This window comes from Metarhizium robertsii, assembly GCF_000187425.2.
Source record: "Metarhizium robertsii ARSEF 23 chromosome Unknown MAA_Scf_2, whole genome shotgun sequence".
Taxonomy (NCBI): Eukaryota; Fungi; Ascomycota; class Sordariomycetes; order Hypocreales; family Clavicipitaceae; genus Metarhizium; species Metarhizium robertsii.
Window position 1 is genome coordinate 1,507,660 of NW_011942160.1, and position 14,948 is coordinate 1,522,607.

The following is a 14,948-nucleotide window of genomic DNA, read 5'->3' on the forward strand; positions in this document are numbered from 1 at the left end:
CTCGTTCCGTCATGAGTCGTGTGTGTTGGGCTGTTGGTCGCTGCCGTGGGGTCGGCCAAGACGCAGCGCAAACTCAGCCAATGGCCCCGCTGAGAACCTGCAGCAAGCCTCCATGTCCAGATGTCAGCAAGCAAGCCTCTTTGCTGTCACTCTTGCTGCCACAACGCGACAAGGCGGCTTATCCTCACTCCACGGGATAGTCTGGGGAAACCTCCTTCTCCCTCTAAGCCGTACCTCACAGAGTCGGAAGTCCTGGCTCTTCACTCGGTTCCTGTAACATGAATGGATTCTCGAAAGCCCAGCCTGGATCTGGAGAAGGAGCTGACGTGCTCGGTAGGTCCGACTCTGCCTCCGCCTTCAAAGTCAAGAGTCTGTCGTTAGCTGACTTGTCATCTCCCAACAGATCTGCACGGAGCTCCTATACCAGCCTTTGACCTTGCTTGATTGCCTTCATACCTTTTGCGGAGCGTGCTTGAAAGAGTGGTTTCGCTTCCAAGCTGCAAAGGCTGAGAAAGCACCCACGCCGCCAGCGCCAGGAGAGGCCATATTCACTTGCCCGTCATGTCGCAGCCCAGTACGGGATACGAGGCACAATGCCACAGTTGTCACCTTGCTCGATATGTACGTGGCCGCAAATCCCGCCAAGGCACGGTCTGATGTCGACAAGGAGGAAATGCAAGCAAAATATAAGCCAGGGGACCAGGTGTTGCCAAAAATAAATACTCGAGAGCGGACTGCAGAAGAGAGAAGAGCGGACGAGGAGGATCGCCGTCTGATAGACGAAGTTCGAGAAATGAGCCTGCGCGAGGCGACACCAGGGGGGCTGTCTCAACGAGACAGACGCCGAAGACAAAGGCAAACTCAATCTGTCGACGGGAGATCAAGATCAAGCAGGGACCAGAGCTCGAGCTCTCGCCGTCGAGGAACCGAGCACACAGCAAGGAATTCTCGTAGCGATGACTCCAGTCGTCCGAGCTCAGATCACAGTGCCAGTGACAGAGAGCAGCGGAGAAGACGGCGCCGAAGTGTCAGCCGCCAGCGTCAAGTTGAGCACCAAACATCCCTAAGATCATTGATTGGATCATCGGAGATGAGCGAAAGGGATATTGAGAGAGAAATCGAAGATTTTGCTAGACAGATCCAAGAGGAGGGTCTTCTAGATGGGCTTGATTTGGACAATATTGATTTGTCCCGGGATGACGACTTGAGCAGGCGTATCACCGAGGCATATAGGCGTCGGCAAAGGGAACGATCTCGCAACGAATCTTCCCGCCAGCCCACTTCAAGCAACAACAACGCAGCTTCTAGGAACTCAGAGGGGGCTCAGACTGACGCAAGATTGAGGGCACCGGAAGGCGGTTCCAGATCCCGCGCCAGCTCAAGGTCAACTAATGGAGGCGGCCAGGCCGAGGACAGGAGTAGGCCGCCTCCAACTGGGTCAACCAACCTTGAAGTGAGAGATGCTGCGAGACGACCACGACGGAGGACTGCTAGCGGGGGCCGTAGTGCCACGACACCCGTCTTTTCGTCAACAGCAGAGACTCGTCCTGCTGCTCGATCCTCCACCGACTTGGGACTACGATCCCGAACATCGGATCCCACTGCACCTCGGCACAGTTTCAGTGAGGGTCGTAGTTCCAGTACTCCATCAGTACCGGCTTCTTCACAGGCGCCCGTTGAGCTGCCAGCGTCAGCATCCAGTAATAGTAACATTGCATCATTTGCTAACCGAGTGCCTCAATGGAACCCTAATATAGCTGATCCTTCGCCGGCAACAACGCATGAGCTGCCTGCAGCACAAATCAGCAGACCCCATCTACCGGCGGAGTTGGCCATTGTTCACTCCGCTGTTTCCAGCCCCATGAGCAGCCCGAGTGCTACTTCAGGTCATCGGCGAACAAAGTCGCAGCTGTTCCCTGAACCGTCCATCTCGTGCGCAAAATGCAACAAGCAGCACATAGAATACGAATTGCACTATAACTGCGGCATATGCACGGGCGGGCAGTGGAACATCTGCCTCGACTGCTATCGAGCCGGCAAGGGATGCCAATATTGGTTCGGATTTGGCTATGGGGCGTGGAAGAAGTGGGAGAATTTGCGACAGAAGGGCGATGATTCTTTAGCCAAGCCACATATGCTCACAGCATGTCGATATTTGCCGCCTCCATCGACGCCTGGCGGTGCTGATGGGAGGAAGACGTTGACAACAGATGATCCGAGAGGCAGGTTGGAAACAGGAACGTTCTGCGCTCGGTGCTTCGCCTGGACAAACGACTGTTACTGGCGTTGCGACGTATGCAACGAGGGAGACTGGGGATTCTGCAACAACTGTGTCAACCAGGGCAACTCGTGTACCCATCCACTTCTGCCCTTGACTCATGAGGCGCTACAAGCTACCAGCCGTCCTCATAGCCCGAGATCGACGGGCCGGCCCCCGGCTGCCACTGTCTATACGGGACCTCAAGCGGCAAATATTGGGCCGTTCAAGCCTCTGACGTTCCGCACCAGGTGCGATATTTGCCAGGACCCAATATCTCCTTCTCACGTTCGATACCACTGCTTCAGCTGCAAAAGTGCCTTGATTCCCGAGGCTCCACCAGGTGATTATGATATATGCTCGTCATGCTACAACAGCTTGGTTTCGACGGGCCAAATCAGCATGGAGAATGGGCATTCCGGATGGAGACGGTGCTTGCGTGGGCATAAAATGGCGGTCATTGGGTTCGCAGACGGCAAAATTGGACAGTGGCGATTTATCGAACGCGACATTGTAGGTGGGCGAGTGCTACGTTCAGAGGCCTTTGAGAGTCCTGAGCGCAACGGGCAAGAGTTGCAAAAATGGTCTTGGAAGAATGGGGATGAGAAATTGGAGCGTCTAGTTACAAAAGACGTCTCCGCAACTGCTCCTTCTACTGTCGGATCACTGTCATTCACGCAAACATTCCCACTGGATGGCGGCACAGGAATGAGGGCGAGTGCCCGTTGGGCCTGGTATCCGCAGGCCGGGTCAGACGACGAACTGTTGTTTCCAAAAGGCGCAGAGATTCGGGAGATTGAGGATGTCAATGGTGATTGGTTCTTCGGTACATATATGGGCACCAAAGGTCTGTTCCCAGCACCATATGTGCGACTTGGGCAAAGGATGTGAGATGATACCACGATTGTATGTGGAACGAGATACAGACGACAGCATGTTTGATGCATGTTCAGGATGCATGGTCTCTGAGTATGGTACATGGAAGCATTATGATATTAGCATGGTAGATGAAATTGAATAATACCAGCAGAGCATTTATTATAAACGCTAAAGGCACAGTGATGGCGTGAAGCAGGGTCCGAGACACGAGTTGAGCTCGTATGAAGAATACTTGACCCTCTTTGTCAACGATGTCAGTACGTATCGAAACATCATTGTGGTCCATTGTGTGCAACTTGGTGGCGTGCGGTCGACGGTGGCTGCGGCTAGCATGCAACCTTGAGCAAAGTACACGTCAAGCAGCCAAATGACGTGATCGCCGGCCCTGCGCCAGCTCCCCACAACGGAATGTCGCCAGCCCATCCACGACGACCCGGCCGCTGATGTCGTCGATAGCTTATAAATTCGTCTTCCCCGTCCCCTTTTACGCCCCCTGGTCCTGTTGCAAACCATTGAATTTCACCACACCTCTTGGACGGCGCCTTGCACTCTTGCCGGGGAGACCATGTTTCGACGCAGCGCTGTACGCCTAGCTGTTGCGGCGGCCAAAGCTGCCGAGCCGAGTGCTCACACGCTTGCCGTGTCCAAGGCCCAAGGCATCTCCAAGGGCCTGACTGGCGGTACGCTCCCACTCCCTCACAATTGAATCCCACAAAAGGGGTCCATGTCTATACTCGAGAGCCATCGGGCAGACAGCTAACGGGCCGCGGCCGCAGCCATCGGAAACACCCCCCTCATCCGCCTCAACAGGCTCTCCGAAGAGACGGGCTGCGAGATCCTGGGCAAGGCCGAGTTCATGAACCCGGGGGGCTCGGTCAAGGACCGCGCAGCCCTGTACGTGGTCAAGGACGCCGAGGAGCGCGGGCTCCTGGGCCCGGGGGGCACCGTGGTCGAGGGCACCGCCGGCAACACGGGCATCGGGCTCGCGCACGTCTGCCGCTCCCGCGGGTACCGCCTCGTCATCTACATGCCCGACACGCAGTCGCAGGGCAAGATCGACCTGCTGCGCCTCCTCGGCGCCGAGGTGCACCCCGTGCCGGCCGTGGCCTTTGACAACCCGGACAACTACAACCACCAGGCGAGGCGGCACGCCGAGGCCCTCGACAACGCTGTCTGGACGAACCAGTTTGACAACACGGCCAACCGGCGCGCACACATTGAGACGACGGGGCCTGAGATCTGGGCCCAGACGGCGGGGGGCGTGGACGCGTTCACGTGCGCGACGGGCACGGCGGGCACTCTCGCCGGCATCACGCGGTACCTGAAGGACGTGTCGGGGGGCCGGGTGAGGAGCTACCTGGCCGATCCGCCGGGGAGCGTGTTGCACTCGTATATTAGCTCGGGGGGGAAGTTGGTTGAGAGGTCTGGGTCGAGTATCACGGAGGGCATTGGGCAGGGACGCATCACGGATAACTTGAAGCCGGACATTGACTTGCTGGACGGGTCGCTGCATGTTTCGGACGACAAGAGCATCGAGATGGTGTACAGGTGCTTGGATGAGGAGGGCATCTATCTGGGTGCCAGCTCGGCGCTCAACGTGGCCGCGGCCAAGGAGGTTGCGGAGAAGCTGGGCGAGGGCCACACGGTTGTCACCATGTTGTGTGACGGCGCGTATCGGTATGCGGACCGTCTGTTCTCCAGGAAGTGGTTGGCGGAAAAGAAGCTGCTCGGTGCTATCCCAAAGCATCTCGAAAAGTATATTGTTTTGCCGTAGACAAGACTCGGGGGGGCGAAGACGGGGCGGTAGACGGGTGGACAGACCTCTTATTGTACAGGATATATATAAAAAAAAGATGAATTATACATAATTTTCTATGATACATGTTAGGGCCGCTTTGAGTGCCACATCTTTTGCATTTTTTATGCTCCTGCGGCCTGGGCTGCAACTGCTGGCCAGTTGGGTTTGCTGCCCATGGCTTTCTCGTACTCTTCTGCCCAGGCCTCTGTTCTAGTCTCGCTCTTGGCTGCAAAGTCTTGCAGGTGGGACTTTAGGGAATTGAGGATGGGAGACAACGACTCGGCATCGCCTCCTAGAGCTTCTTGGGCCAGTTCAATGCCTCTAATATTTTGGGTAAGCACCTGGATGTAGGCACTCCCGTTGAGGGCTTCGGGGATATGGTTGCCATTGTCGCTAGCGTTTCTCTCCACCAATGGGTTAAGGTTGGCGAATTCAGGAACTTCGAAGAGATCCTTGTTCACGGCATCTTCCCAGAGGGAAGACAAGAGTGCGACCTCATCGCGTAGCAGGTTGATATCCCGCTCCGCGGCCTGGCCAACCTTGACTGCGGAAGCTCGCGCAAACACCGTCATTCCTCGAACAAGTCGCGAAAAATGTAGCCTCTCCCGTGTGCGCTGAGACGACACGGCATGCTCTGGCCTCTGTAACAGATCCAACACCGCCTCCGTCCACTTCAGCGCCTGCTTTGTTTCGCTCGCATCCCAGGCGCTCTCCGTGATTTTGTCGTTTACAAAAGCGAGGACTCGGACAACCATTTCGGGAGTTCGGAATACGAAACCCGTCTTGTCGGATTGTTTCGCGCACTCAATGACTGCGAAGATATGCCCTTTTGTTCCTGCGACTCGCACAATCTTGCCCCAGTGGTTGGCTTTCAGCTTTATGCCTGCTTTTTTGTAGCCGGCCAGGAGCGTGGCCAAGTTCGCCCAATCCTCAGCACTATGCATGTTGTCTAGTGCTTTTGACAATGCCTTCTTGGAGTTCTCGATACCCTTGAACCGGTCGATTGAGGAGAATTTGTGTTCTAGGCCGTCGACTTCGATGATGATGGGGTTTTGTTCGAGATGCGATCGTTTCTTGGGGTCAAAGACAATCTTGCGCTGTTTTTCGGGGAGATGAGCTGGCAGAATGATTTTCTCTTGGATGGAGTTTAGGGTGTTGTTCAATTCGGCATTGTCAGTTTCCGAAAATATGGCTCGGACAGCTAGGGGTGTCAATATTTAGCTCGAGAAGTCTTGAAGCAAACGACAGAGAATGGACAGCATACCATTGGGAGCCGTGGAGCTGAATTGTCTGCGAGAAATCTTGTCCAGCCTTGAAGGCCCTGCCTGGTGCCTCAACGACCGTAAGGCCGATGCCATCGATCGGTTCGCCATGCCTGCTTTAGGTGAAGTCGTTTGCCTGCTTGCTCTGCCAAAAGTTTCTGGCGTCAAAGTACGATCCCAAAGTAGATGGTTGCGAAGTGGGTCGGGGAAAAGGATGCGCCGGTCCAATCAGGGGCATGAATTGTGGGCCCTCTGGGCTGGTGTCTCGTGATGGAGCTTTGGCGATCTTGGAATTTCTGCCGTCTGCCCAACGTCGAACGCTGGTTCCGCTCAATACACCAGCAACCATGAATTTCGCACCTGTCAGGCGGCCAATGGGCTGCCTCAAGTCCGTCTTTCGACAGGCGAGACAGCAGAGGACTGCGCAGCGTAGTCTGGCTACCGCGGCCGTTGTTCCCACCGGTAACAAAGCCATCAGCGAGAGGCAACGTACGACAATTCAATTACTGCCACCTAGGTGCTAGACTTATGTGCTAACTATTCTTCGCAGGTGCTGCTCACGGAAAGGTTGAAAAGTTCGAAATCTATCCTCAGATTCCATCTATCCGATCTACGAACCCGGACCCGATGCCCATCCTGCGTCAACAGCAGCTCGCTCAATTAGATCCGACGGGTGCCAGAACACGTCTATTTTCCAAGGATCACGCAGATAGCGCCAAGGTTGGAGATGTACTCATGGTGACTACTCAGGGTGGCGAGCCATTTTCAGGCGCATTTATCCAAATCCGACGACGAGGCGTCGACACAGCCATCTTACTGAGGGGACAAATGATGAAGACTGGTGTGGAAATGTGGTTCAAGGTCTACAGCCCCTCCGTTACGGGTATTGATATCATCTGGCGAAGACCAAAGAGGGCGAGAAGGGCGAGACTGACGTACATGCGGAAGCCCAAGCACGACATGGGCAGTGTGGATAACTTGGTGTCAGCATGGAAAAGGGAGAGATATGCCTTACGATCCAAGTCAAAACAGGCCGGTGGGAAGAAGGCTCGGGCATAAATGGGGTACATTAATCGGGGTGTGGTTGTAAGATAAAAAGGCATACTACGGAGTAGACTGTGTACTGTTGGGCATATATCAAACATTCAAGTCGACCTCCTCGTGTATATTAGCCGTGCTCCTCGTCCAATAACAGGGTACAGGACAGATTGGTTTTCTGGAGGCAGTAATGCGCTTGGCTAGACTAGTTTCACCTCATGAGATGCCCATTCATGAGACAAGGCTGTACAATGAGTCGACTTGCATATCACCAAGTCAAGATTGTGTGGAACATGAAACGCCAGGCACAGCCTCCGATGATGGAGAAGCGGCTACTTTAGAAATTGGGTCAGATGACACGAGACTAACAAATGGGCCTCCTTTTTTTCCCCTTTGTGACCATGTCAGATTTGGAAGCTGGCATTTTTCGACAAGAGTGTGATGTGCAGGATCACCCGCGTGAGCGCTCATCACAACTGTCCAGGGGAACGTGGTTGCGCATCATAATAGTATACGGAGTACCCTGTTGCGCATCATAATAAGAATATGCTGTATTGCCGATGGATGATTGGTCGGCCAGCCCATATGTATATATGCGTGCGAACGAACAAGTGTCTTTGATATCGGTATGAGACGATGGGTGTCAGGTCTTGTCGGTGGCACTTTAGTCGGTTACAAGTCCAGGGCTACCACCATGACACTTTAGACGAATGCATAAATCACCAAGTCAGTGTCCACTTCCCCATCTGAGACGAATGCAAGATCAGAAAGGGATAAGACTGAACAAGAACGCATAAACCAATCCCTTGCTCATCATGGCAAACCCCGCGGTGGCGTTGTTCGGACAGGGAAATAAATGTTCGGGGTCTGGAGTCGCGCAGGCATACAAAACGCAACGCATCGCCCGGGCCGTCTATGTGCTGCATGCTGCGGATGTCATTTTGCAACCTACATTTTAATCTTCTCCGACGGCCGTCCTACAGGCACTAGTACGATTGACTAGTATTACTTCCAGGTACGAGGTGCGCATGTCAATCACACCGTACAGCCGAATCACACCTCTGCCAAGACCCTTTGATAAGTCCAATACCACAAGCGAGCGAACGGTGGTCTAGACTGGCTCGACGAGGTCGACAAAGAGCGGACGAACACGCGGACACCAACCAGGTCCTCCAGACCCTGCAGGTCCTGCCCAGTCATCAATCGATCGACTGGCCGAAGTGGAGCATTTGACAGCTTCAACGGCACTCAGCCACCGAAAACCGCCCAATAATACCAACCTAGGCACGCGCAGCGTCACAGCAGCCAATGGCAGCGCTTCCCTTGGGCGCATCGGGAGATGATGCTGCTGGCCAGCTCGTCGAGCGGAGCCCGTCGCCGCCGCCCGGCAACCTGGAAGGTGCGGGCCAGGGCAGCCAATTTTGTTTACACAACTCGTCCTGCAGCCACTTGGACGGGTGCACATGCGTTCTCGACGACGACCATTTAGTACGGCAATTCCGCGACTCAATCTCAGCATCGACATCGCGATCCTCCCGGTCCTCGACCCTCTCAACTGCATCCACGAGCCTCACTGCTGCCGACTGCGACTGCACGCAGTCTACCGCCACTGGCCCCTGTTACCGCTCTCAAACCCGTTCGTCTCTCCCCGGCAAGCGGAGCAGGCGGGACAGGGAGCAGCTGCAGGCTGCACGATTACAGCGGTCAGGACGCGACGGGCCTCCATTGGGCTCCAAGGACAAGCCTTCAAAACATTCAAAGGCAAACTGGAGCCGTCGACGGTCAGGAAACACGAGCGGTACGGCAGATGCCCTCGCCGCCGTTGAGCCTGCGAATGAACACAGCCTGGTCAAGATGTCGACTCTCGAGCAGCAAAGGTGGATTAATGTCCAGCAAAAGACTTTTACAAAATGGTACGTTGACCCGTCGTTGTTTGCCAAAAAGCTCCGTTCCAAGAATCTTGGAGGAGCACAAGAGCATGAAAATACGAGAAATCGCAATAGGCATCCTTGCTTACACCCAGCACTCCCTAGGTTAAATACAAAGTTAGTATCAAGAGGCCTCGAGGTCAAGGATCTTGTCAAGGATTTCGGTGATGGTGTAAGCAAAGCGTCCTCATCCCCCGACCATCCGGCCAGAGCGTGAGACTAACTTTCAATCTCAAGGTCATGCTTATCCATCTCCTGGAATCACTGTCGAACGAGTCCCTCGGCCGCTATGCTTCGAAACCAAAACTACGCGTACAAAAGTTTGAGAATGCCAACCTGGCTCTCGACTTCATTAAATGCAGGGGAATTCAAATGACAAATATTGGCGCCGAGGACATTGTCGACGGCAATCGTAAGATTGTCCTCGGACTCATATGGACCCTGATTCTTCGATTTACAATCAGCGACATCAACGAGGAGGGCATGTCTGCCAAAGAAGGCCTATTATTATGGTGCCAAAGAAAGACTGCCTGCTATGACGAGGTTGAAGTGCGAGATTTCAGCGCAAGCTGGAACGACGGGCTGGCCTTTTGCGCGCTTCTTGATATCCATCGGCCAGACTTGATCGACTTTGATTCACTAGACAAGCACGATCACCGCGGAAACATGCAGCTTGCCTTTGATATTGCCCACGAAGAGATTGGCATTCCCCGGCTTTTGGATGTGGAGGATGTGTGTGATGTGCCGAAGCCCGATGAGCGAAGTTTGATGACTTACATTGCATACTGGTTCCACGCCTTTTCGCAGATGGAGAAGGTCGAAAATGCAGGCAGACGAGTCGAAAAATTTGTCAGCAACATGCAGGGCGCCTGGGAAATGCAGACTGCCTACGAGAAGCGAATGAAGGAGCTCCTTGCGGCCCTGCGCGCCCAAGTCAAGGAATGGCAACTAGCCCAGTTTGAGGGGACGTATGCAGATGCAAAAGCGCAAGCCAAGGACTTTGCTGCCTATAAAAGGGGGCAAAAGAGAGACTGGGTTGCTGAAAAGAGTGATCTTGCAACACTCCTCGGAAATATCAAGACAAAACTTGGCACCTACCGACTCCGGCCGTACGATCCACCCGCAGAGTTGAGTTTGGATGCGCTGGAGCGGGATTGGGGTACTCTGGCAAAGGCAGAAATGAGGAGAGCACAACTGATCAATGAGACCATTCGCGAGTAAGTTTCCACTGACACGGAGGAATTCTTTTTGGTATCAGAAGAAAGGGGCGAGACTAATGCTAATATCATACGTATAGTATCAAAAACGCTCTTCGAAAGTCATTTGCAGATAAAGCTAATGACTTTGCAATGGCTCTCAACACGATGCAACTTGCCATTTCTGGTCTGGATGGAGATATCGAGGACCAATGGCACCACGTCAAGAAGCTGAGCGACAACTTGGCCCCCTTGGATCGCTATCTGGAAACAATAGAAGCCGTCGACGCCAAATGCTACGAGGCCAATATTGAGGAAAACGACTTTACAACATATACATATGATGAACTAGCATACGAGCTGGGACTCGTCAAATCATCAGTGCAAAAGAAGCTGGCATTCCTGGAGAACCAGATGGTGGCCCGAAATATGACCAACCTAACGCCTATCCAGTTGGAGGAGTTTGAAAGTGTCTTTCGCCATTTTGACAGAGATGACTCGAATTCTCTTCATGAGATTGAGTTTGGCGCTGCCCTTGCCTCTCTTGGACTGGTATTTTCTGAGGAAGAGATGCATGACTACTTCTTGGAGACGTCTGGCGGGCGCGACGAGGTAACATTCGAGCAGTTTATTCGATTCATGGTGGACGTCACGGAGGATCAAAACACTGCAGAGCAAGTGTTCCAGTCATTCCGTGAAGTGGCCGACGGCAAACCGTACGTGACGGAGATGGACCTGCGGCATAGTCTGGTCCCTGACGAGGTCATTGATAAACTTGTCGAGATGATGCCCCCTCACAAGGGTCCGGACATGTCGCAAGACCGCGGACAGCCCCAATTTGATTACATTTCATTCATGGAGAAGATGATCGACGCGGAGGGGACACAGGATGATGTGCCCAGTGGAGTTCTACAGGACCGTACTAACCTGGGCGACACAAATCCGCGCAAGAGTCCCAAAGCAAATGGGTTCCCTGGGTAATTGGCGATAGGCAGGCGATAATAGACTTTGTTTGTTCGTGGCACGTCTTGTATACTAATAGTTCACTGTACGCCCGTGCCTAGTTTATTGGAGAGGTTACACTTGGTTTTGATTAGGAGTTGGAAATACTTGGGTAGAGCATTACGGACTAGGATAGCTATTTGATTTCCCCGTTTTGGATATCTAATGCGAGCGATGATGGTGACTGAGGGAATGGAGCGTACCTATGCTGGAAAACTGCGGCTCAGGTTCCAGACCTTGACATTGAAGGTCGACGCCGGGTGCAGAAGAGGTGGTGTATGTATGCGGACCACAAGCTTTCTTTCAAATGTTATCGCTCTTTGCGCGGCGTCGCACGCAGGATGGAGTCTGTACAGGTCCCTTGATGATGTTTGGGTCCATGCCGTGGACCAAATAAATTGTTGGCGAACCTCTATGGCCTCCAACATGTGGTGGCTTTGTATGGTTGTATGGGAACGAAAGCAGGCCGGAGTCGGAGGTTTGCGGCGACGGGATCCACCCGAGAGCAAATGAAGCTGTCAAGTTGTATCTAGTCCTTCTACGCAGTCGAAGTGGATTATCCACCGTCCATGTGCAGATTCCGCAATTCGATGGGCTCGTATTTTTGTCACATCGCGAGCGCCTCTGGTTTCCGTCTGCACAACATCTCAACATAACCTGCCTCTTCTCTTCGTCTTTTGCTCCGGCTCCCACCGCCTTCCTCGGCCCTTCTTGACTTGCTCAATCGACCAGCCAAGTTCATTTCCTGACCGCACTCGAGGCCTTGAGCACCACCGCATTGCAGCCGCGATCTAACCATGGCAACACGCGCGAGGCTCCTCCGGGGCGTTGCCAATGGACGCTGCAGCCACGTCTCGAGTCTCGTGGCCCCAGCGGCCAGCCGCGGCCTTCCCAAGGCCACAGCTCGTCTTGCCTCGGCCTGCCGCTCATCAGCGCTGCCACCAACTCGTTGCTTGGGATCGAGGTCCTTTTCCGGCACTTCAGCGAGTCGTGCCGCGAAGCTGACGACTGATTCGTACCCTGGCTTGACAAGGGACTCGAGGTTTTCCCAGCTGACTCCCGAGCATGTGGCCTACTTCAAGCAGCTTCTCGGGCAGGACTCGGCCGTCATTGACGGCATCAACGCCGATGCTGCCGCCGACATTGAGCCCTTCAATGAGGACTGGATGCACAAGTACAAGGGCCAGTGCCGGCTGGTGCTGAAGCCAGGGTCAACCGAGGAAGTCAGCAAGATCCTCCGGTACTGCAACGAGAACATGCTGGCCGTGGTACCGCAGGGCGGCAATACCGGGCTGGTGGGCGGTTCCATCCCAGTCTTTGATGAGATTGTCATCAGCATGGGGAGGATGAACACCATCCACTCGTTTGATGAGATGAGTGGCTCGCTTGTGCTGGACGCGGGCTGCATCCTAGAGGTCGCAGATCAGCATGTTGCCGAACGGGGCTACATCTTTCCCCTGGATCTGGGGGCCAAGGGCTCCTGCCATGTCGGCGGCAACGTGTCGACGAATGCCGGAGGCCTGCGGCTGCTGCGGTACGGCAGTCTTCACGGCAGCGTGCTGGGCATGGAGGCCGTCCTGCCCGATGGCACCGTCATGAACGACATGTGCACCCTGCGCAAGAACAACACGGGCTACGACCTGAAGCAGCTGTTTATCGGCGCCGAGGGCACGCTAGGGATAATCACCAAGCTGGTCGTGCAGTGCGCCCAGCGCTCGCCCGCGGTCAATGTCGCCCTGTTCGGGATCGAGTCTTACGAAAAGGCACAAAGGGCATTCCGCGAGGCCAAGCTGCAGCTGTCCGAGATTCTGTCGGCCTTTGAACTCATGGACGGAACCAGCCAGCGTCTGGTCCATCAAGTGCGCGGTGGGACGAGGCCGTTGGAAAACGACTACCCCTTTTACTGCCTCATCGAGACCAGCGGCTCCAACAGCGAGCACGACTACGAGAAGCTTGAGAAGTTCCTGGAAGATGTCATGTCGAACGAAGTCATTGCCGATGGCGTGGTTGCGCAGGACGCTACTCAGATCAAGACCCTGTGGAGCTGGCGGGAAGGCATCACGGAGTGTATTGGCCACTGGGGTGGGACGTACAAGTATGACGTTTCGATCCCGCTGTCGGAAATGTACTTGATTGTCCATGATGTCAAGGCAAGGCTTTCCGAGGCTGGTCTCCTTGGCGAGACGGATGACCATCCCGTTGTGGATGTTCTTGGGTACGGCCACATGGGTGACTCCAATCTCCATCTCAACATTGCCGTTAGGCGCTACGACAAGGAGGTTGAAAAGGTGTTGGAGCCCTATGTCTACGAGTGGATCGAAAAACGGCAAGGCAGCATCAGTGCAGAACACGGATTGGGCCTGGCAAAGAAGAACTATATTGGCTACAGCCGTAATGAGACCATGATTGGGCTCATGAAGCAGATCAAGACATTGTATGATCCGGTAAGTCATCCCTAGCAACAAATCAGCCACCTGGGCCTGTGCCCTGGCGGCAAGCCTTGTTGTCTTGTCCCGTTTTGTTTCTTCTTGTTTCTGTTAGCAGTGTAACAATGCCCCTGGTCATGGCGTCCGCGCTCTCTTGCCAGGAGCGGGAAAGGTCGATGCTAACATCTCCACAGAATGGCATTATGAACCCATACAAGTACATCTAGTTGTTAGAAAGGCTCAACTTCTAAAGAATCCCGGGGGAGTGGGTAGGCGTGCATGTACAATATTGTACGGTGACGGTGGGCGTTGTTCCTCCATGCCAATGCCAATGGGCGGCTGCGTAACCTCCCTTCACATGCGGCTAGCCATTGCAGAAATACAAAACCGAAGGAGGAATGATTTTTCATAAAATTACCTAGAGGCATTGCATCTATTGGAGAAACCTGGAATTTTGTTTTTATATGGCGTATACATGGCAGTGCTTTCCGCATACGCTAGACACAGCCATGCATCCCTCGAAATGCGGGCATTGGGTGTGGTATGGGCCGTTGTCACATGAACCGGTCTAGTCGGGCACGCAATAAGCAAGAAACGAGGCCATTCGTCCAAGTCGAATAGTGAATAAAAGTCTGCCAACTTGGCTTGTGGAAATAGGCGGCCGGCCATCATGGGTCGCCTAGAGAGGCGATTCCATGGATGATGTACGAGATTTATGATGCAAATCATGTTTTGTATACCAACACGGCGATTCGGATGACTGAAGAAGATGGGAAACAGGGTTGAAGGGTGTCGTGTGCAGTGATGTCCATAAATAAACACGGCACCAGGGGCTGGATATGGTTGTATGTACGCTCCTTCTTGCCACCAACATGGTCAATGGAGGCAGGGTCTCTATTAGTATTGTTCGCCAGAGAAAAACACCTTTCCAGGCAACTCATATGCTGATTGTCCTGGTGAATCGGATTCAAGCATCTACGCGGAAAATGAATAGCGTTACGGGGCATTGTCCGTCAAGATTTCGGGTCCCGGATCCGAAAAAGCCATCATGCGGAGTTCTTTGTAACGTGAACTGCAGAATTTCCCCATTCGTCAAGCTCGCATGCGGTGCTATGACATTTCCACCAATGAGACACGGGACCGGCCCTGTGGTTGCTTCTTG

General features: G+C 53.9%; 6 protein-coding genes across 6 annotated transcripts; 4 read left to right on the plus strand and 2 right to left on the minus strand.

Annotated features, from left to right (window-relative positions):
• Positions 1-282: 282 nt before the first annotated feature.
• Positions 283-3,148, plus strand: MAA_05959 (RING finger domain-containing protein; the record flags this gene model as incomplete). The annotated part of the gene is made up of 2 exons (XM_007823957.2): positions 283-333; positions 404-3,148. The coding sequence occupies 2 exons, from the start codon at positions 283-285 to the stop codon at positions 3,146-3,148; spliced, it is 2,796 nt and encodes a 931-aa protein (XP_007822148.2).
• Positions 3,149-3,725: 577 nt separating this feature from the next.
• Positions 3,726-4,883, minus strand: MAA_05958 (uncharacterized protein; the record flags this gene model as incomplete). Its single annotated transcript, XM_007823956.2, has 1 exon — positions 3,726-4,883. The coding sequence occupies one exon, from the start codon at positions 4,881-4,883 to the stop codon at positions 3,726-3,728; it is 1,158 nt and encodes a 385-aa protein (XP_007822147.2).
• A 173-nt stretch (positions 4,884-5,056) lies between these two features.
• Positions 5,057-6,307, minus strand: MAA_10806 (uncharacterized protein; the record flags this gene model as incomplete). Its single annotated transcript, XM_011412725.1, has 2 exons — positions 5,057-6,135; positions 6,199-6,307. 2 exons carry the CDS (start codon positions 6,305-6,307, stop codon positions 5,057-5,059), a joined length of 1,188 nt encoding a protein of 395 aa, XP_011411027.1.
• A 236-nt stretch (positions 6,308-6,543) lies between these two features.
• Positions 6,544-7,255, plus strand: MAA_05957 (Ribosomal protein L19; the record flags this gene model as incomplete). The annotated part of the gene is made up of 2 exons (XM_007823955.1): positions 6,544-6,685; positions 6,747-7,255. 2 exons carry the CDS (start codon positions 6,544-6,546, stop codon positions 7,253-7,255), a joined length of 651 nt encoding a protein of 216 aa, XP_007822146.1.
• Positions 7,256-8,542: 1,287 nt separating this feature from the next.
• Positions 8,543-11,339, plus strand: MAA_05956 (alpha-actinin-3; the record flags this gene model as incomplete). The annotated part of the gene is made up of 4 exons (XM_007823954.2): positions 8,543-9,147; positions 9,268-9,334; positions 9,400-10,379; positions 10,460-11,339. The coding sequence occupies 4 exons, from the start codon at positions 8,543-8,545 to the stop codon at positions 11,337-11,339; spliced, it is 2,532 nt and encodes an 843-aa protein (XP_007822145.2).
• An 818-nt stretch (positions 11,340-12,157) lies between these two features.
• Positions 12,158-14,013, plus strand: MAA_05955 (D-lactate dehydrogenase 2; the record flags this gene model as incomplete). The annotated part of the gene is made up of 2 exons (XM_007823953.1): positions 12,158-13,804; positions 13,981-14,013. 2 exons carry the CDS (start codon positions 12,158-12,160, stop codon positions 14,011-14,013), a joined length of 1,680 nt encoding a protein of 559 aa, XP_007822144.1.
• Positions 14,014-14,948: the final 935 nt, after the last annotated feature.